Below are 20,954 nucleotides of genomic sequence, written 5' to 3'. Positions count from 1 at the left end.
CCAATGCTTGCTACCTTGTAGTACCATTATAGTGTGAGTCCAGCCAGAGGATACAGATAACTAACTTAAGAATTGCCTTTTTTGCTTCAAAAAATGAGTAGAGGAGACTACCCGAAGCAAATGCTAAATTGACCTAAATTATTATAATGAAGTCCTAACTATGTACCAATATCTCACATTGCATACTTCTTGAGGAAGTACTTAAATGTCAGGTCTGTCTCTTCCTATGGTTAGAGGAGAAATGACAGCACTGTTTTCTACAGATGAATCTCCAGTATGTTTATCTCCTGTTTGTACTCTACCATGATTGTGAAAGCAGTGCAGTACTTGGGAGCAGGCACAGCTTAAATTTTTGTGTAACTTAAAAATGCTTAGCTGTGCTAGCAGAATGGAGATAGCAGTGTAATTTAGAATTATTCGGTAAATCTTCATACTGGAAGAATTCCATGTGTTTCCAGTGTGGGTTTCAGTGCTGCACTGAGTTGATGGCTTAGGGGGGTTGCAGGGCTGTGATGAGGTGCTGTTTGAAGGTCAAATTTGGCCCTTGGGATCTCTGACCTAGCAGGGGCAGGAAATCTGTGGATGCATGAGAGATTTCCTACTGGGCAGCTAGACCTGCTGTCAATCTGGTCACATTCCTGCAGGCCACTCAAGGGTGATGCTGATGTGACTTTGGAGACTTCTATAATTTAAGAACTTTGTAGATTATTTAGTCAAGGAATCCAGTCTTACCACTCCTGTAAAATTTTCTACTGTTGTAAAACTAGGTTTTCCTGAGCTGATGTGGACATCAAAAGGAGTGAACGTGGAACCACAGTGAATTCAATGTGTCTCAGTCTGCCCAGCTGCAAAGCACTGGAGTCTAACTGCAGGGGCCAGAACAGTGGTTCAGTGTGCAGGGCTTGGGATGGGACAGCCTGGGGCACAGTCTTAAGAAGCACTTAATGTAACATTTTTGGCCTCTTGTTATTTTTGGTTTTGTCCTTTTCTGGGATTTTTCCATAAACTTGTGCAAGTTTGTTTTGTACACTCAAAAAAAAAAAAAAAAAAAACCCAAAAACCAAACCATCACTTTCATATTGTGCAAAGAGAGTGGTATTTCTTGTCTGTAATTGAATTATTAAAAAAAAATAAAAATGCTAGCTTGAAAGAAACAACCTGCTATATGATTTTGCTTCCTGCAGTCACTTGGCTGTCATTCACAATCAATATACAAAGAGCAGTGCTGAAAGAAAACTGAAACCAAAGCAGAATTGTCTTCCACAGCAATGCCAGCAAACTAAGATAGAATATACCACTCTTAAATTTCTAGAATAAAGACTGTTTCCTATTAAATACCTGATCCTATCTGTCTTGGTGTAGTTAAGGACAGCAGCTTTTATACTGGGATTGCATTCAAATATTGTAACTTAAGTGCCACTTCCATTAAGGTACTATGGTTCTTTGGGAGGCACCTGTCCTGAAAGATAAACTATATATTTGAGACGTTTAAGTGAGGAATTCAGTGTCTGCACCACGAGAAGAGCAAGCCATTAGTGTTCCTGTCCATACTTCAGCTGGATCAGCTCCAGACCTAGAGAACTTCATCACTTCAGGGTGAATGTGCAACACAAAGTCCTCCTGCATTGCCTTTCCTTGGAGTCAGCCTGGCTAGAAAGCAGCAGAACCCTGAGGATGAAGTGAGGGACAACTTGCCCTTAACACAGCTGGAAAGGAAACAGCCAGACCACCCTTTTCTCCTGGGCAGGAGAAGGTGGCACACAATGAAAAGAGACTGAGGTGGAAATGGAAAAAGAATAATGAAGAGGTAGAGGAGCATTGCTCTCCCTTCATGAAGTTACCAGTTGAGATATTTCCTTTACTTTCTGGTAAAGGGGATGAACCTTGAAGCAGCAGCAGCTGTCATCTTGCTGCCCTATGCTTTCCTTCTCCAGATTGTGCTGGAAGGGGGTGTGGGGTTGAAGTGAGCAGGAGCATTGCTGTGCCCTGGGGCTTCATTACAGCCCCTTATGTGGTTATGCTTAATTTTATAGCTGGCTTCAGATGGAGCTGCTGGCAGCTGAGTAATGCTGCTGTCCAATCCCTAATGAAGATTACTCCAGAAAGAAACTCAGCAGGGAACTAATGTACCCTGAGGGATAATGGGCATGTTCTCACCCTCCTGTCAGTAAGTGAATTGCACTCAGGACGTTCTTGCCAAATCCCTCCACCCAAGGTCATGCAAGTCCTTGTCAGACACTTTGTGGGGAAGAGAGGAGCCTGTAAAGCATGAGAGAGTCAATTTTATTTTCTGAATTTTCAACATTATTCAATTAGAATTCCTGTTAACAAGTGTTGGGTTCCTTGGCACAGCTAATGTGTAGTAAGACTGAAGTTCAGAGGGTTCAAGTGAGGTATAAAAAATAGGGAGTCAGAGCCAGCCATGAGGGGATAGGCAGCATTTTGTTTCATGTGTGGGAAGAACTTCAGATGGGGAAATGATCCCTACTCCCCCTCCCACCAAACACTTTATTACTCTTAATTTGTGTTCCTCTTCTGGCTTCTGCCACCTGTATTGCCTCCAAGTTATCAGTTGTAATCTGTGAGAATGTCTTGGGATAGATGATTTCAAAGGTATACTCTCATAGGTACAAATATTTTCTTTTTCTACACATTGTAGTATTAGATTAAAAAGGTCATTAATGTTTGGGTGTGTATTTTCTAGACAACATACCCTTAAAATACCTGGAAGTCCCACTCTAAGCAACGGCTTTTGAAAAGAAATACAAGTTCTTGGGTTGTAAATAAAGCTGGTACAAGTGAGTTCTGGCTTTGAAGGCCCAAACTTGTTTAATCCTTCAGTGAATATCTGATAATTTTCATTCCATATTTCACTATTGAAGATATGTGATATCACCTGAGCTCTTTTTATTCTGATTTATATAATAAATATATAATACTGCTACATTAGGGTTACTGTCTCATGTGACTCTCTTAAAAGAATGATTCTACTTGGGGAGCGCTTCCCTTGAAGACACACACTGTGGAAGGAGCAGTTCTAAAACTACAGTAGTTCTTGCTCATGGTTAATTAGATTCTCCACAGTGAAAATGTAAAGCTGTCTGTGAGCATCCACACTAGAAATTCTGATTAGACATTACCAGCAGTTAAATTTTTGATCAAATATTTCTTAGGGAAGTTGTTCCTGTTCAGAGTGAAAAATATACCCAAGGACACTAGTGTTATGTGCCTTGTAATTCTGAGAAGATATGTCGAGTATCCTTAGCTAAACTACAGATCTGAAAAGATTGGTGAATATTTGTCATCTTTATGTATCTAAATCCTGAGAAGTACAGAGAAAAACTTTCATCTCCAGACCTCACAAACATGCTTTTAATGATGTTATTTGCTGAACTCCTAAGGGTTTTTTGGACAACTTTGAGAGGCATCTGTGTTGATTTTGAAACATGAATAGTCCTAATTTCTAGAAAGTCTGAATCAACTGATGTTTATTTGCAATTTATGAGGCTCAAATTTCATCCTGACTTAGTAATGTAAGGGTGGAGTCAGACTGGTTTTACTCACTTACATCTGCTCTTGGCAGACTTCAATTGCAAAAGCCATAGCCCAGATCCTAAACCATCGAAGTTTTCCTGATACATGTGGGTGTGTGTCTTAAATGCAGTGGTTTTCTCTTTTATGGAGGCTGAAGTATTTCCATTTCTGGAGAGCCATTATCCTACAACAGCCCCCCTGCCAACCTTGAGCAGCTGTGCATCAGAACCAACCATGTGCAAAAGTTTCCATCTGCATTCTTAGGAAGTGTTTTCCTTAGGTTGTTGTTTTATTTCATGGGAAGGTCAGTGCTGCCACCTCAAAATCTAACTCCACTTAATAATTTTCACCTGGCTTTGGAGGCATTTATATTCTTCAGTGCATCGTTAGGTGTCTCTAAGTACTGATGCAAGGGTTGCAGCTGTATCTGCTTAGTTCAAACCAAGTAGGAAATCTACACAGATGGATGTCCTGCAGAGCAATGCTTTGCCTGGTGCAGTATTCTATTTTTCAGCCAGCAGCAGAGTTCAGAATTCTTTGAGTCAGAGTTGTATCTGGGTCATCATTTTTAGTAGCCGTCAGTAGACATGTTTTATGTGAATTTCCCTTAATTTCTCCTCTTGAGAAAGCTGTGTTTTACCTCTTACAGTTCATGCTTTCTTTGCTATGTATTTTTTAGTTTTGCTATGTTCTTTTTAAGATGGTACTGCCATAATTTCATTAATGTTAATTCACAGTCAATTTCAGTTAAGGAATATTCTGGTGAACATCTGCTTATTTCTAGGAGTGCCCAGTCTTTTATGTCTCAGAATCTTAAAAGTGAAACTGATTCAGATTTCACATGTCTGATAATTCATACATAGTAAATGAGTGTTTAGTATTTTTAAAAGCTAATTCCACTGTTAGGGTTCTGCACTTTTGCCTGTAGATGTCTGTATAAATAATCAATCTGTTTTATTTTCAGGAATCTGAGAGTCTGTGTGACAAGCTGCTCTTAAGACAAAGGATGAACTTGTTGTCCCAGATGTCTGCTGCACCAATAGACTGCTTGTTTAAGGTTAGTAACTTTTATGGCAGAATATTATGTATTTGCACATTTCATATTTATATCTATCCCTTTCTGCAGTTGTATGGAATTACAACTGGAATTCTCTGGAATGTAATGAAGGGTTAATGACATTAGTACTGTGAAATGTCTTTTAGTAGATGCTAAAAGTGTCTTTTGAATTGAGCACCTTTCTGTGCCAAAGCCTTGCTAACGTAATATAATCTTATGGATTTCAGCATGTGTTATATGAAATATAGAAGCAAATGAGGATGAAATGCTTCTGCTGTTGGTATTGTGTGACCCATTTACTGCACAGATGTGATACTGCTTGTGTCTCACAGCTTTTAATACTTGAAATTGGAAGAGTTTTCTGAAATAATTTAAATGTAGTCACCTGACAGCTACTTCATGTTATCTGTTAATCTCACACTGTCATTCTAAAAGAATTTTGCCTATACAAGGACACAAAGCAGAGCTTCTAATTATATGTGTTCACAGCTTATGGCTGGAGACTTAGTAATTTTATAGACATGTTTTTGCACAGAGGGAGCTCAATGTCATGATTGAGTCTAAAGAGAACAATAGGAATTATTTTAATTTTTTTATAGAAAGTGAAGTAAGCCAAGAACAGTTTCTTTTTAATACTGAATGCCCATTAGGGGGTTTTGTGCTGTGACATTGTTCATTTCTGCTTTCTAATGCTTGAATACGTCTTTCATAATCGAGTCCTTTCATTTTGTGCTTCAGTAAATTACTCTTGGCTTTTTTTTTGTCTTAAAAGGAGGCCTTTTATATTGGTTTCTCATTCTCTCTTCTCTTGTTTTTTTTTTTTTTTTGTAGCATATTGCTTCAGGTGATCAGGAGGAAGTGGAGCGGCTGCTAAGTCAAGGTGACAGTGATAAGGACACTGTGCAGAAAATGTGTCACCCGCTGTGTTACTGTGACAAATGCGAGAAGCTGGTTTCTGGGTGAGCACTCTTCACCCCACAAATGCATAGAAAGCTGTGTAAAAGCCTTTATCTAAGATTTGCTTCAGGAGCTATGCTGCTTTTGGTTATAGAGGAATTTGGGAGCACTTCAGGATGTAATAGAGAGCATTTGGGTGGGTGTGGTTTGAAAAATCAGATCTATTGAGAGCATACAGAATCCTTTGGAACCCACCCGTTCTCTGATGGAGCCTGTGTGGGCTTTGGTGAACGTGGTGCTTCTTCTCTTCAGTCAAACTTACAGATCTGGGACTAACCCACTTCTCTTAACAAAATGTAATGGAATAATTTCTCAATGTAAAAGGATAAAAAGTTCCAAAATCAGTTTTTTACCATCCTTGGCAGCTTTTCCCTTTCCCTCCTCCTTCCTACCACCACCTGGGTAATTAAGCTGCTTTCAAACCATTGTGTTTTAAAGGAAACTGAACGACCCTTCCATTATCACTCCCTTTTCCCGAGATGACCGGGGATATACTCCACTTCATATAGCTGCTATTTGTGGTGAGTGGGATTGCTGTTCTTCACTAGTGTTTCCTACTCCTTTTGCTTTTGTGTTCTTTGTCAGCCTGTTTCCCACCTTTGTATTAAAGTTGGAATTCTGCATGAAGTTGCTTTTTTGCTTCTTTGCAATTGAAACTTTGCTATTTCTATCTGAGCACAGACTGAAGTCATTGTATATTCTTTTAAGCTCAGTTTCTTATGGCTGAGTTAATCTTTGGTTGTTGACTCTACTTTTGCCATAGGGGTTACCACAGTGGTGCTTTCTTCAGCTTTGAAAAAAGTAAAAATATGTCCTCAGAAACCAGGAGGTTTCTGGTTTGTTTTAAAGGACTGGTAGATTGAGAAATGACTTTTCTCTTTCCTGCAGCTAGCTATGCATTGTAGATCTGTAACACCTGTATTGTAATGTTCATTATGTAATTGATTTTGCTTTTATTAGAAGCTGTATTATTTTCTTAGTGGGTGGTTTCTTATTTATAATTTCCTTTCTTGTTATTATATTGACTCTAAATATTTTCTTTTGTTACTTGTAGGATACAAATATAGCTTGCTTTTAGCTGGAGGTTCTTTTACAGGGTTTTGACATTGAAGTTTCTGCCACAAAAAAACCCAAATACCAAGGCAGTGAATATGCAGTATATGGAAACATAGTATGCAGAAATGCAGGTTATTTTGGTTTATAGTCACTGTTTGAATTTGAAAAGTAGCAGTGTTCTTGTGCAAAGTTTACACCTTTCTTTGAATGCTTGTTTTCCAAGGTCAAACGTCATTAGTGGATTTACTGGTAGCCAAAGGAGCCATTGTCAATGCCACAGATTACCACGGTTCAACTCCCCTTCACCTCGCCTGTCAGAAGGGATATCAGAATGTTACAGTAAGCACAACACCTAACCTAAATAATAAATACATCACTCTTACTAAGCTCTGCTACTGTTACTGTCATTTAGCTCTTCTGGGGAGCTTTTACCAGAACTGTGTAAGCTGTCAGAATGGAGGCTCTTTTATCATTGGAGTTTGCAAGATATTTTATTTTTTCTCCTACTGCAAGGTTTTCAGCCATTGGTAATAACCAGATGGCAGCTCTGCACAATTCATCCACTTTATTAACACAGATGTCCAATGCATAATGCAAATGGAGAACATCTCTGCTCTTGCTTGAGACAGAACAACCATTGCAGCCATTGGGCTGAGTTAAATGCTTCACACTGTGTTTAGGATAGACTGTCTAACTGCAGTAATTGTTGTCTGATTGAATTTAGTGTATGTGGTATTCTTCAATTAGCATTGTTGAAATAAAGTTGTCTTCACTTGCATAAGCTCTTGAAATGTGAGGTAGATGATGTAGTGAATATATTGCAGTGTTTGCTGCAGTACAGAATTCATTTTTTCCAATTAAAATTCTGAATATGTGAGAAGAGACTTTGTGATTCTCAGGGTAGGGTACAAATAGTGCTGCAGTGCCAAGAGGGTGGTGTCTGAAACAGGAGGCAGAGCTAGTGTCTCATGGAGTGCTTCATCATGCCAGAACCCTAAAGGAATCTGCAGAGCAATAATTGTTTGTACATTAATTTTTTAGCTACTTAAATGTCTACTTTTGCTTTTCTTTTAAGCTGCTCTTATTGCACTACAAGGCAAGTACTGATGTTCAGGACAATAATGGAAATACTCCACTTCATTTAGCCTGCACTTATGGTCATGAGGATGTAAGTAATTGTTTTGTATCAAACCAAATGGGCATTCTAATGCAATGGAATTAAACTGATGCAAATTAGCACTAAACTTACATATTTTAAAAAGTAAATAAAAATATTTGAAGGCCAAATTGTTTAATGCTCTAAATGAGGACTTTATTTGGTAGTTTGTAGCAATTTTTAATGTGACTTCACATTAAAGATAGCAGTGCTTTGCAAATCTAGTTGTTTAACTCTTTATTTAATGACAGTGAACCACTAAAGCCGTCTCTTTAGGTAATGGGTTACATAAGCAGCAATAAAAACAAACCTTTTAGGACTGTGCCTGTTGTCTGAACTGAGACACACCACTATAATTTATTTATAGCTTTCCTTTTCTTCCCAGTGTGTCAAGGCTTTAGTGTACTATGATGTGCACTCCTGCAGGCTGGATATTGGCAATGAGAAGGGAGACACTCCTCTGCACATTGCTGCTCGCTGGGGCTATCAGGGCATCATTGAAGTGCTCTTGCAAAATGGGGCAAACCCAGAAATTCAGAACCGCATGAAAGAGACTTCTCTGCAGTGTGCATTGAATTCCAAGGTATTCCTCTTTATCTTCCAGCCTGATTTCTTTCTGATGCAGCACCACAAAGGTGGAGGTGTTCACTGCTAATAGGGTTTCACTATTAAAGAGAAAAATGTGTGTTTCACTCTGAGGAAGAAAGGTCCCATTTTAACTCCAGCAGTGGAAATACACTCTGTGGGATAGAACATGAACTTGTAAATGGATGCTTCTCATCTGCTCAGTCATATTCTGTTGCTAATTATTAGGTTGTCAGCTGATTTGTGTTTCACTCAGTAGATTCCTCTGTGAGTGGAGTTACACTGGTTCTCTTTAATATTTTTGTACAGATTTTGTCATTGATGGAAGTAAACTACCTAACATTTGAAAGAGGACAGAGTGCTTCTGAGGTAACAGCCCATGCAAGTTGCTAAATTATTTCTTGCCTATGCTTAACCTCCTTTATTTGATATTTAACCTTTTCTGGTTGTTTTTTATTTGTTTGATTGATTTTTATATGTTTTTTTCCAACTGTAAGTCACCCCTTAGGTCTCCTCAGCACTCAACAGAAACTTTCAGCAGAGGATCATCTGTCTCAAGCCTGTCATCAGCATCAACTGATCTAAGGCAAGAAGAAGCAAAAAACAGTTACAAAGAGGTAAGACTGAGGTATAGGTTTTGACAGTAAGCAAAGTGAAGGAAGCTGGAAGAGTGATAATTTGTCACAGTATTTTCAACTTCTTCCTCAGGAATAGCCTTCTGTCTGGTTTGGAAAATGATTACTGCTGTCCTCAGGGGATTGTCATCTCAGTACCTGAGCACTTTTCTTTGTGTGGTTTCAACTGCTCTGCTGGTTATTTCTGGGGGAAAATTGACACCATTTCTGAAGTAGTTGTTTGTATTTATTGAAGTTAACTACGTAATTTCAGAATTTGTTGAAGTTTACCAAAGTGCACTGGCAGTCAGTGCCCCAAGGCCCCGGCTGTCCCATCCAGGAATTAAGTGCCACTGTTAGCTTAGCAAATCTGTCAGGGAAAAGAGACTAGTACAGCCATGCTGGCAAACAACAAACTGGAATGTTAAGACATGCTTTCAAATAGGCATGGGAATCAATTTTGTAACAAGTGAACAAGTACAGACTATATATTAAATATCTTGCATGTATGTGTTTGCTGATTTTGCTCTGTGCACACCAGATGGCATCCTCTGAATTTCTTCCTGTGAGGTCTCAGATCCATACTTCGTTATCCCTTCCCAAGACTGTCATACCACCACTCTATCTGATGCTTCTTTTTATTTTTCCTGGTCTGCCTATTCATTATTTTTTTCCAAATTGACCTCCTAAGTATGTTTGTTTCTCTCAATATCACCACTACATTCAAATTCTTTCTTTTCCTGGTATTAAAAGGTTCTTCTCTTGCCAGAAGCTTCAGTTTTCTAAAAATATTGAAGAAACACAAAGATGCAAATTTTGACTGGACAATATGAAGTCACACTTGAGTTGCTCTGTGAGAGGCTCAGTGTAGGGCTGGACCTCCCTCTTTGTACAGAGTCAAGCATTCTAAATAAATTCTCCTTGTAGATTGAGGATTTATTTTTCTTTGAAGGAACAAATTTATCACACCCAAGTGCTAAGACTGTAGTTCAGATGAGGGAAAAAGATTACAAACTGCTTACACCTGAGGCCCTTGGAGTTAATGACCTTCTCTGTAATCCAGCTTTAGCTGATTTCTGTTTGCCAAGTTTCACCTGGGCTCCCTGCTCAAAGAGGCAAGAGCCTGATGCTGAGAGAGCTCCATGGAGGAAACACCACTGGAAGTAATGGAAACTGATGCAGTCAGTTTTCCAAATTTCAAGGTTTCCACCTTGGATTAAGGGGATCCAGTCAGATCTTGGTTAACCAGTACTGAATTAAACTTTTAAATGAGCCAGTCATAGCAGCTTGTTTATTATGACTTAGAAAAGAGAGAGTGAAAGAGCCAGGATTGTAAATTTGGGATTTGCTCTGTTGGAACTAAAAGTCTCCATGCAGAGTTTCTGTTCAGCAGCTGAAAAACTGGCTATGCAGGTGAATTGTAATAGGCTTGTGTCTTCTATTTTTACATTTAAAGGAAGGTTCTGTTCCATGGAAGAGTGAGAAAACAAACTGGAAAGATGGGGAAATGCATGTAGCAGACATTTTGCCCAAAGTACTCTTAATAAAATATCTATAAGCTGCATAACAAATGTACCACTGCTGGGGCCTGAGACAGCATTTAGTACTTGGAGAAAGTTGTTATTTTTGGAAAGAAATTATCAGAGCTTGTGGGTCACTGCTGTTAATGTTGGGCATCTTGTGTGGCATAAGGTGACTCCTGAAAAGTCCTTAAGACCTCTGCGTTGTTCAGTGACATTATTCTGTATGATTAGGGGAAGTTTAGGGGAGGCACAGACCTCCCTTGTGTATATAGTGAATTTTAGCTGTATATATAGAGAGATTGGGATTTATTTCACCCAGCTTCTTGAAGACAGTTGTCTTCACTTCATACATTTGTTTCCCCTCCTCAGTCAGTGGAGGGAAATTCACTTCAGAGAGGAGTTAATGTCAGACATGCTTAGTTTGACCTGAGTTGCACTCAGGTGTTATTTGTTGACTGCATTCCATTCTGTCGTTACCAGAGAGGGAGTTTAAAAATAAAAGGCCTGGCTGAGATTCAGACAGCTGATTTTTAGACATTCAAAATTAGGAAAGAAAAATCAAAGAATCATAGATTCTGCCTGGAGTGACCAGTGCATGACTCCAAGGACTTTCATCCTGTATTAGAAAGGTGGTAATAAACCCAAACGTAGCAGTGTTCCTAAGAAGAGATAGAAATGGAGAGATTTAATCTGGCTTCTGAACTTTCAGCTGTTTGTGTCCTGTTCTTCATCTGAAACCTGAAGAAAGGGATCAGAGCAATAGAACACAAACTTCAGTCTCATTCTTCCTTGTTTGCCTTGCCAAACACCACTGTCACACTCAGCAAGGTGGTAATTTCCATATGAAATGGAAATGTGACTGAAGCTGTCACTCCATGACATCTCCAACTTGCAAGGTGTTCCTCACTATAGAAACAAGTGTGTTTACCCATTAGCATCTTCAGCGATTCTAGCAGAGTGCTGGAATAATTGCTATAATGCTAAAACAGACTTCCACAAAGCTTTTAAAATGATTCTTGACACTCTGCAGAGTCGGGTGAATTGTGAGAGAACTGATGGACTCTCCCTGTCCTTTTGCTGGCACCTTTCCCATTCCTATCAGGTTGGATCTCAACTCCTTCATGTGAGAGTAGAGAATTAGAGAAGTGAAGAGGCAAGTTAATCTCCTTCTCCTGCTTTCACAAGCAGCCTGAGGCTCAGGGGAATGGCACCAGTGCTCTGCAGAGCTCCTTCCACCTCTTCTTCCCTAACGTGTGTGTTCCCCCTGCAGAGCTGTGAACAGGCAAGCACCTTCCCCCAGCAGTGGGGCCCTGGCCTCCCCTTACACTAAGGTGGGCTAATGCTGGTGCTGGTCCCAGTGTATGCCCTTTTTAGTATTTATATATTTCCAGATTTTAAGTAAGAAAACAAATTTCATACTTACAGTCAAGTTAGATGTGTAAATGTTTGGTTTTAGCGCAGGATTAAACCAGATATCTGCAGATGTAAAGGTAACAATTGGAAAGCATCTTTTTTGTCTTAAACTGTTGTTTCTCAAATAGCCTTGTGTTCCTGTAATTACACTGTACACTGTAATCATAAAAAGATGGGCACAGGAGTAGTGTGTTCAGGTGTTTGGGAGACACTGGTACAGTATGCTGGGAGCTGTGTGCTGGATAATGAGAGCAGCATAGAGCAGCTCAGCAAGAGTCCAGCCAGTGTTAGTGTATATTAGGGTAGGAATTTGCCTTGAGCAGGCATTTTTAACATTGGGTTCACACAGAAATGCACAGGGCAGCTGCTGCTGGAGCAGCATAATAATATATATTAGCTTACATGGCTTTGTTTATGGGTGGGCCACATATCCTCAATTTAGATAAGTACTGTTTAACTGAGCAAGTCAGAGATCATCAAGTGGTCACAGGCATTGCACAGATTCTCCATTTCATAAAGGAGGAAGGTTTTTCCCTTAAAACTTTATCAGTAAATATGAAACGGGCCAGCAGTAATCCTACTGCATGAGCTTAGGAGGTTAGCAAAGGACACAGGATTTTCTGTGTTCTGCTTAATACCCATACCAACAAAGCAAATAAATAATTTTCTTCATACGTAGGTGGAAAAACTCCTGAGAGCAGTTGCTGATGGAGATCTGGAAATGGTGAGTGTTAATGTGGCTGTTGAATATTATCGAATTCCATTTTATCTCATTCAAATTGAGGAAGTTAATTGTAAATAGTATCAAGTGGAGAATGCTTTGGGTAATAATCTCAAGTAAAGAGGAAATTCAGGTGACACTAGTCAGCACAGAGATGCTATTTGTGGGGCACACAACAATGCGAAGTTTGGATTTCACTTCAGATGGACAGCTGATGATATAATAATACCAATTCCAGAGGTGATGTTCTGTAATTTGTGGTACCACCTGTCTTGATTATTCTTTTATTTATTGTTGCCTTTATTCATTAAAAAATAAGATACTTGCAATGTCATTCTACTGAAAATTGAAGATGACACAGGAATCTTTAGTAGTTCTGCTTTTGGAGATGTGTGTAAGGCTGTAGATGTCTTGATTTTCTTGTGGTTCACAGAACAAAACCATAAAGCTGTGTGAGAATGCAGGTTTGCTCTGCTGGTGCATGTTCTGAAAAACCTGTTTGGGTTTGGTTTGTACCAGGAGTTACAAATGCCAATGAAGCCTCCTAGAGTCATCAGAAAATAGAAAACCCATGTTGCAAAATATGTGCCATGTTAATACTGTTTCTCTTATGTTTTATTCCACTGAGATGATAGAGCTGATAGAGCAAAGAACTGTTCAGCATATCATTATCCTAGTTTACAATGTGACTTAATGTAAGTAAATATTTCCAAGCCAGCCCTGAAGTCCTTTCAAGAAGCAGTAACATGTACAATGGTGACATTTGCCATTTTCCTGGCCACTGGTAAATGTGAATGTATTACAGCTAACTTTTCACCCACTTTGTGAAAATCTAAACTTCATCAAGAAAATGAAATACAGTGCTATAACTTGCTGGAAAATTAGTATCTAGCACTGCTCAACAGAGACCAGCAATGAAAAGCATATAGAAAGAAAGCATATAGAAATCCAGTCTGTGCATTCAGATGACGGAATCACCTTGTCTTTTGTGGCTTTACTTTCCTCATTACAGAAGTTCATGTGAAGCTGTTCAGAAAAGGAGAATCATCCAGCTGGATGACAAAGGTTACAGATTGCATATCTATTAAAAAAACATGAGTATTTAAAAACTCTGACCTTGTTCTGACAGCCTGAGGTCTGTCTGCATAGGAACAGCCACAGCAACCAGGTCATTAGGGCTGCTGTAGATGTTTGCTGTGACAGCCAACTGAGCTTTGCAAGAGGAGGCATTAAAAAGTGCTGTAAAACTGGAAGATTTAAAAAAAATTAACATTATTATGTGATTGTTGTTGTCTCAGCATAGCTCCTGGATTTGGTGCTCTCCTTGTACCCAGCCTGTCCAGTGGAAGGATATGTGCAAATCTACCACAGAAAAAAACCAAATCTCTTGTGTGAAATAAATGCTGTGGAGCAGCTGAAAGGTTGGAGTGAGGGTACAGAGACCTAGGGTGCTCAGCTGAGTATTCCAAAGTAACCCAGCAGTGTAAAGAAGCTTTCAGGTGACAAGTTACCTGGCAGATGAGACTGGGCAATCTCCTGAGGTGGTTCAGTGTGTGTCTACTTGAAAGGACAGTTAATATTTTGACAAAAAAATATCTTTAAACCAATAAGAATGGCCACTGCACTGTAATTATAAAGAAATGGGCACAGGAGTAGTGTGTTCAGGTTTTTGGGAAGCACAGGTATCAGTATGTTGGGAGCTGTGTGCTGGATAATGAGAGCAGCAGTACTGGGCTGTCCCAGGGGGAGGAGGAAATCGATTGTGAGAGTCTTGGAGAGTCTGCAGGGAAAGGGGGAAGTGAAGTGAGAGTTCTGCTTATTTTAGACATGTACAAATGTAGCAAGTGATAAAGCTTTGCTGAGCTGGCCTTCCATAAACAGGCAGGCTTGGGAGAAGATTTCCTTTACTGCAGAGAACAACATGGAGTTTGCAGGGAAAGCAATATTCTGTAAAAAACATTGCTTTTCAGGCTCAAATATGTTTTCATTCAGAGTCAGGTATAGGACCCTTCCTGGCTTCCTAGGATTTGTTGTAGCTGCATGTTTTTAAGTGTCTAGGACATGGATATGTTGATTTCCCAGACCTCAGTGGTGAGGAGCAGAACCTGTGACAAGTGTGAGAGTAAACAGAGTGGGAGGGACGACTCAGAAATCCCACTGTCCCCATTCCCTTGGATTAGCAGATGTAGAGCTCTTGGCTTGGTCCAGTAGTAATGGAGACTTAATACAGTCACTGCTAATTCTAAAACGTCTTTAGTGAAATGTAGATTTGTGAATTTCAAGGTAAAAATCTACTGCTTAAACAGCTTTTATTCTGTCGAATGAAATGTAATGTGAAATTTAAATGCCCTAAGCATCACTGTTTGCAGGTTGCACATGAATGCCCTGAGCCCTAAGACTTCACTGAAGGGCCTCTCTTTCAAAAATGAGGCACTGCACATTGAGGGAAAAGTGAACATGTCCAGCTCCTAATTGACAGACCTGTGTTGTTTTTTGGTTGGTTTTTTTGGGGTGGTTTTTGTGTGTGTGTGTGTATGTGGTTCTGGTTTGAGTTTTTTGTTGTTGTTGTTTTACATACTGAACAATCCCAGCCTTTTGGAAATAGAAATTCCATAACTTGACTTCCAGGAGGTGTCTGAAGGTGTACAGGACTGGATAAGTCATTGTAAAATAAACCTAAGTACAAGTTTTGAGTTGATTGGCTGCTTTGGGGTTAACAGCACTGTGAGATGGCTTAACTTCTGAATTCCCCACTGCCACCACAGTTTATTTTATGCTGGCTTAGAGCGTGCTGTTGTCCTTGAATGCTTCACATTCACACCGTGCTTTGTTCTCTGGTGAGGCTGTCCCTGTGCCCTCAGGACAGGGATCGTGTGCTAAAGATGCCAGAGTCCATAAAGCTCATTTCATTGCTGGCAGGGAGGGGAATGGCATCTGCTGTGGAATTCACTTGTCTGCTGTGGAATTCACTTGTCTGCTGAATGAGAAGAAGGAACTTGTTAGTTCATCCTAACCCCTGCGTTAGGCAGGCACAGGTAGAAAGCGCAGGATGAAAGGTTGTGCAGCACTGTAAATTGCAAGCAGGCACAGTTTGCAAGAGGAGTGAAAGAGGATGTTCTGTACAGCTGGGTAAACTGTCCTCCAGGTGCTTTCCCCAGGGCAGTCTGTTCTCTGGGCCACTCTTGCTTCTGATGAATTAAATTAATTTTAGTTTGTATCCTTAGTACCCCAATCTTCATGTAGCATTGAGGTGTTTATTGTCTGTTTCAAAGAACATAAATATCTGTATAAATCAAAATAACTCATTAACACTGCCTCATATCCAGTATGAGCATCCTAACAGCTGTATGAAAACTTTCAGTTTTCCTTCTGTCCCAAACTGTGCTGCTTTAGCCTCTATTTAATGCCATGAATACTTTACGTGGGATTGATCTCCACGAAGTTACCATGTTGGAAGAAAAGAGATAATGATAAAAGTCATTTTCTGTTGAAAAATACTACCAAGCTGCTCTTCTTCACTGACTTTTTTGAAGGCCTCAAATTAGGCTCTAGCAGAATTTCTTGTAAAGCCCACCTGCCCGTTTTATATAAACTTAGCAGGTATTTGGCTATTTCGTTGATTAAAACAAAGCATGATTATAGTTTCACTGTGTGTTTCCCTCAACAGAAGCTTTCCAAGATCTGTTCCAACGGGCTGGGGGTGAATGTTTCCAACCAGGATGGTTTCACCCCGCTGCACATGGCGGCTCTGCACGGGCACGGCGAGCTGGCATCGCTGCTGCTGCGCCACGGCGCCAGCGCCAGCGCCAGGAACGCACAGCTGGCTGCTCCCCTGCACCTGGCCTGCCAGAGGGGACACTCCCAGGTAACCCTGCCCTGGCACAAAGCTCGCTGCCACCTGGCACCCAGGAAAGCTGCCTGGGGGAATCGGCAGCCAGACTAAGCCAGGAGCAGAGAAGATGAGTTTGGCGGTTCTGGTTTTTGTTTTCAGTGTCTAAAATCTCCAGATGGAAAGGGGAACTTAGAGCTGAAATTGTTTCAGTAGACATCTTTTCTTTATGAAAGCATATATGACTTTATATATAAGCATATATGACCTAAAATACTGGTTTAATGCAAGTGGTGCAAAAACCTTCTGTTGTATTTCGAATCCTTTAAACATCACTTGTGCAGCTGAATCTTCTGTGTTCGTTCCTCTATACCTTCTTCTCTGGGTCATGTTTGTGTCTTGGTATCTTCAGCAGCCACAGTACTAAATAGTTACTGTGATTGCAACTCCTTAATTAGATCATGAGCCTAGTGCAGCTTTAAGGCAGCAGGTATCTCATCCCTCACTTCTGGTCAGGGAAGCAAAAGAAGTGAAGGAGAAGCATGAACCCATGGAGGGAGGGTGTCAATCCAGGAGAGAGAGTAAGTGAGACAGGAAAATAACAAACATGAAAAACCAGGGGCAAAAAGGCAAATGGAAAGATGCAGAAAATTAGGAAAATTAGAAAAGTGGAAAATTATTTAAAAATAAGGAGCTGAAGACTGCAGGATGAAAAAGAAGAGGATTTTGAAAGTGATAGGAAGACTAAGTACTAGGGAAGCAAGAAAAAACCAAGAATACAACTCAGAGTTGCAGGTTAAGTCATGGGATAGTTGTAGATTAGTTCATTGGTAATTACAGTATAAAGAACTCCTTCCAAGTGTTGTGATGAGTTTGGAAAAGGGTGCTGCTGCTGTGGTGGTTTGGTTTTGATGTTTTGTTAAGTTACTGGTTATATTCATTTTTCACACACCTCTAATTTTATTTTTTGGCCTTTCTTGTAGTTGCTTAAATTTTTCTTTTTTAAAAAGTAGGTGTTAAAATATGAAAATTAGTTTCATATTTACTCAGTAACACAGTACTCCTACTCAGTAAAAGTGAAGTTGTTATTTCTTTCAATAGGTGGTAAAGTGTCTGATGGATTACAATGCTAAACAAAATAAAAAAGATATATATGGAAATACTCCCTTAATTTATGCATGCTTGAATGGTCACTATGAGACTACTGCCCTGTTGCTGCAGGTAAGATCACTGAAGACAATCTTCTGCTGGTGTTTCTCATGTGATAGCTGTGCTTACCCAGTACTCAGGATCAGTATTTTTAGTTGTGCATTTCTCTGTCGAAAATACTTGGGGAAGGAAATAAGAGTTTTTGTTTACTTAGTCCTTTGAATCCCATCCCTTCACAGAGGTTAATGAGATAAATGTTACCTTGCTATTGTACAGGTAGCTGTTTTTATGGAACTTTTATGTGGACAGTGTCAGGTTTTCTTGCCTGGGATTCTATCACATAGGGTTGGGGGTTTCTTAAGTATCTCTAAAGCTTGGCATATGTAATAAATACATGCAAAACCAAAGTGAGCTGATCCATGAAGCTGTGGCCAGGAGCTGGGGCAATGACCTGGCCAGGTGGGTTCTGTGGCTCTGGTGGTGCGGCTGCCCCCGGCTGCGTGCACTCCGGGGCTGCTGCAGTGCTCTGCTCCTTTCTGACTGTGATCTCCCTTTGCCGTGCAGCACGGGGCCTCGGTGAACCTCTCCAACGCCCAGGGCAGCACAGCCCTGCACGAGGCGGCGGCCGCCAGGAGCGAGGCGCTGGTGGCATTGCTGCTGCAGCACGGCGCCCTGCGGCACCTGCGCAACCAGCGCGGCTGCAGCCCTGCCGACTGCGCCGAGCCCGTGAGTGCTGCACAGCCTGGCACGGGCTGCCAGCGCAGGGAGCGAGCCCTGGGCTCTCACAGCGGGCTGCACACACTGGGCTGGGGACATGAACGCTGAGATGCCTGTTCCTTGGAGCCTAGCGATGATTCCGGGGGCCTGGGAAACAGCTGTGTTCCTAGAATGTTACCCTAGACTAAAAGGATGGGTCTAGAAAGAGTGGAAGCACAGACCTAAATAAAATTAACATTCAAATCTCTGTAATGGCAGAGAGAGCAGAAGCTGGATGTACAAACACCTTGCACTAATCAGTTGTGCTGGCAGCAAGGTTCCTTGTCCCACCCATTATCTTCTGCCCCTCAAGCCTTTTGGTTACTTTTATCTTGCAATAGATCACTCTGGCCTTCCCCTTTATTAATAGCAATAACATTATATGTTATATTAAATGATACAGCATTATTTCACTCTTTAAAGGATTTGATACATGGCTCCTATCCTAATGTGCTTAAATGGCCTCTGAGATGTAGCTTAATGACCACAAAATTCTGTACTGAATCAATTTTGGTATGTATATTACCATTTAAACTGAAATTGGCTTAACCATAAGTAATGCAGCTTAAAATAAGAGGTCAGGACTCCAACATCATCACTGCATTACAGTGTAACTCATGGCACACTAATTTTGTCCCTGCTCAGAATGATACAAGTTTGTTTTTATAGTGAGTTATTTTATGTGTGTTGTATTGATTCATAGAAGCATTAATTAACACACTCTGCACAGATTGAAATACTAAAATGTACTGTTGTTTTTCTTTTTCTTCAATAATGGTGAAAATGGAAACTCTTACAATCAAGAATTCAAACATCATGAAGTTGCTGGAAGCAGCACCAAGCTGTGTCCCCACATCAGCAGAGGCAGAGAAGGAGAGTGAGGAGCACGTTACTGGCAAGATAAGGAAAAAAGGTACCTGTGATATTTCCACTGGTGTGAATAAAAAGGGATTTAGGAATTCACAGGTGACTATATCAAATATTTTATGTAATTGCTATACATGCAATAATAGAACAGTCAATTATTTTTCATATTTATGATAGGTAACACCTAAAATACTGTAACTAAATGCAGCAGACTTTGTATTCTATTCATGACATTGCTTCAAACTAAGTTTTCACCTACTTTGGGGTATATGTGTGAATTTTACCTACAAAAACATTTAAATATAAAAAAAACCACATTTGAGATTATATAATGAGACATGTAGGAACTGTGCATTTCAGTGCAAAGCAAAACAGATTTAAATGACTGTTGGGTGTCATTTATATTGCCCTAAAACAGTCAGGGAGTGACTTTTCATTAGTTACTGTTGCTCATGTTTTGGGGCAGAATGAGAACTACAGAGGTGACTGTGAGCCTTCCAGCACAGTTTGCAGCAAGTGGCAGGAGGTGGCACCGTGTGGCCACGAGGTGCAGTGACAGCACAGCTGGGCTGCAGCAGGGCCCCGGTGCCTTGGGGAGGACGAGTTACCATCCTTTTGGTACCTTTTGTCTTGCATTGTAAACTCTGACATTCCCCTTTTTTAGCAATAACATTGTGTTATATTCAATGATGCAAAGTTATTTCACTCCTTAAAGGATTTGACACCTGGCCCTATCTTAATGTGCCTAAGCAGCCTCTGAGATGGAGCTTAAGGACCACAGATTCTCCCTCCTCCCTCCTCACCCCCAGCTTCTGATCTGCCTTATCCACTGCTCCCATTATGCTGGCTCAGAAGTTTTTCAGGTGAATTTTCAAGTTCACTACGCTGGGGATGTAAGAAAAGCTGTGCCCCCTGTGCTGAGCAGCTCAGCAAAGGACATGGTGCCACCAGGACTGTAGAAAGAAAACAGGGAGGCTGCAAAGCAGGAGTCAGGGTAGATGAGGAGCAGGAGTGCCCATTTCAGCACCCGTGAGTGTTCTAAGTAACTCTTGCTTCCTTCCCTCAGAAAGATTGTGAATGTCTGGTTAATAGAAAATCACAATTAACCACAGCATGCTGACACCTAAAATTGAGAATAGTTCTTTCAAATATTTTGAATAGTTCTAAAAGAGCAATAGAAGATATGAGTGAGTAATACTAATGAAGAGGTGGTTTAGCATCTGTGTGTTAATTCAGGTTGGTAAAAACTGGAATTCAGGGCCTCAAAGTCCAGAATTACAGTCTCTTCAGAAGCTTGGCCAGTTGTTTTATCTGAGGAAGAATGGTTGTATCTGCAACTTGAAAGTTTTTAAAATTTCCAAAGACAAATCACCACTCTAATTCAAGTTAGCACTGTTATAGTTTTATGGTCAATTTAAAATCAGAACTGTGTTTTTTAATTCCTAAGTGAGACTCAGTTGTAATTTTAGCTGCCTTTTCTTTTAAACCCCCAGTGCATCCTAAGCCCTGTGTGGAAGCAGATGATCCCATAAGCAGACAACTTCAACTGGTCCAATCAATTAACAGATTTAACAAGTAAGCAGAGAAGCTTGCTCAGAGTGTGTTTGTTGTTTCCCACAAGCAAAGGAGAAGTGCAGCTGCTAACAAAGGCCCAAAGTGGGTCAGGGGTGGTTACACATGACATGGTGGTGTGCCAGTGGTTGTCAGTCCTGCAGGGCTGGCACGGTCACATCCCCA

General features: G+C 40.5%; 1 protein-coding gene across 1 annotated transcript in view; it reads left to right on the top strand.

Moving 5' to 3' along the window:
• Window positions 1-20,954, top strand: part of ANKRD27 (ankyrin repeat domain 27) — a 54,743-nt gene that overhangs the window by 29,370 nt on the left and 4,419 nt on the right. The window contains exons 13-28 of the mRNA XM_041458994.1: window positions 4,499-4,591; window positions 5,423-5,550; window positions 5,987-6,069; window positions 6,828-6,943; window positions 7,680-7,772; window positions 8,146-8,343; window positions 8,655-8,714; window positions 8,843-8,962; window positions 12,575-12,619; window positions 13,915-13,931; window positions 14,986-15,067; window positions 16,284-16,481; window positions 17,547-17,666; window positions 18,159-18,320; window positions 19,155-19,263; window positions 20,711-20,792. Of these exons, the coding sequence (XP_041314928.1) occupies window positions 4,499-4,591; window positions 5,423-5,550; window positions 5,987-6,069; window positions 6,828-6,943; window positions 7,680-7,772; window positions 8,146-8,343; window positions 8,655-8,714; window positions 8,843-8,962; window positions 12,575-12,619; window positions 13,915-13,931; window positions 14,986-15,067; window positions 16,284-16,481; window positions 17,547-17,666; window positions 18,159-18,320; window positions 19,155-19,263; window positions 20,711-20,792 (1,706 nt within the window). The remainder of the gene's footprint in view (window positions 1-4,498; window positions 4,592-5,422; window positions 5,551-5,986; window positions 6,070-6,827; window positions 6,944-7,679; window positions 7,773-8,145; window positions 8,344-8,654; window positions 8,715-8,842; window positions 8,963-12,574; window positions 12,620-13,914; window positions 13,932-14,985; window positions 15,068-16,283; window positions 16,482-17,546; window positions 17,667-18,158; window positions 18,321-19,154; window positions 19,264-20,710; window positions 20,793-20,954) is intronic.

The sequence above is a fragment of the Pyrgilauda ruficollis genome, unplaced genomic scaffold (assembly GCF_017590135.1).
Source record: "Pyrgilauda ruficollis isolate IOZ18807 unplaced genomic scaffold, ASM1759013v1 scaffold13, whole genome shotgun sequence".
Taxonomy (NCBI): domain Eukaryota; kingdom Metazoa; phylum Chordata; class Aves; order Passeriformes; family Passeridae; genus Pyrgilauda; species Pyrgilauda ruficollis.
The sequence above is the reverse complement of the archived record's forward strand: the minus strand, read 5'-3'. Positions and strand labels throughout refer to the sequence as shown.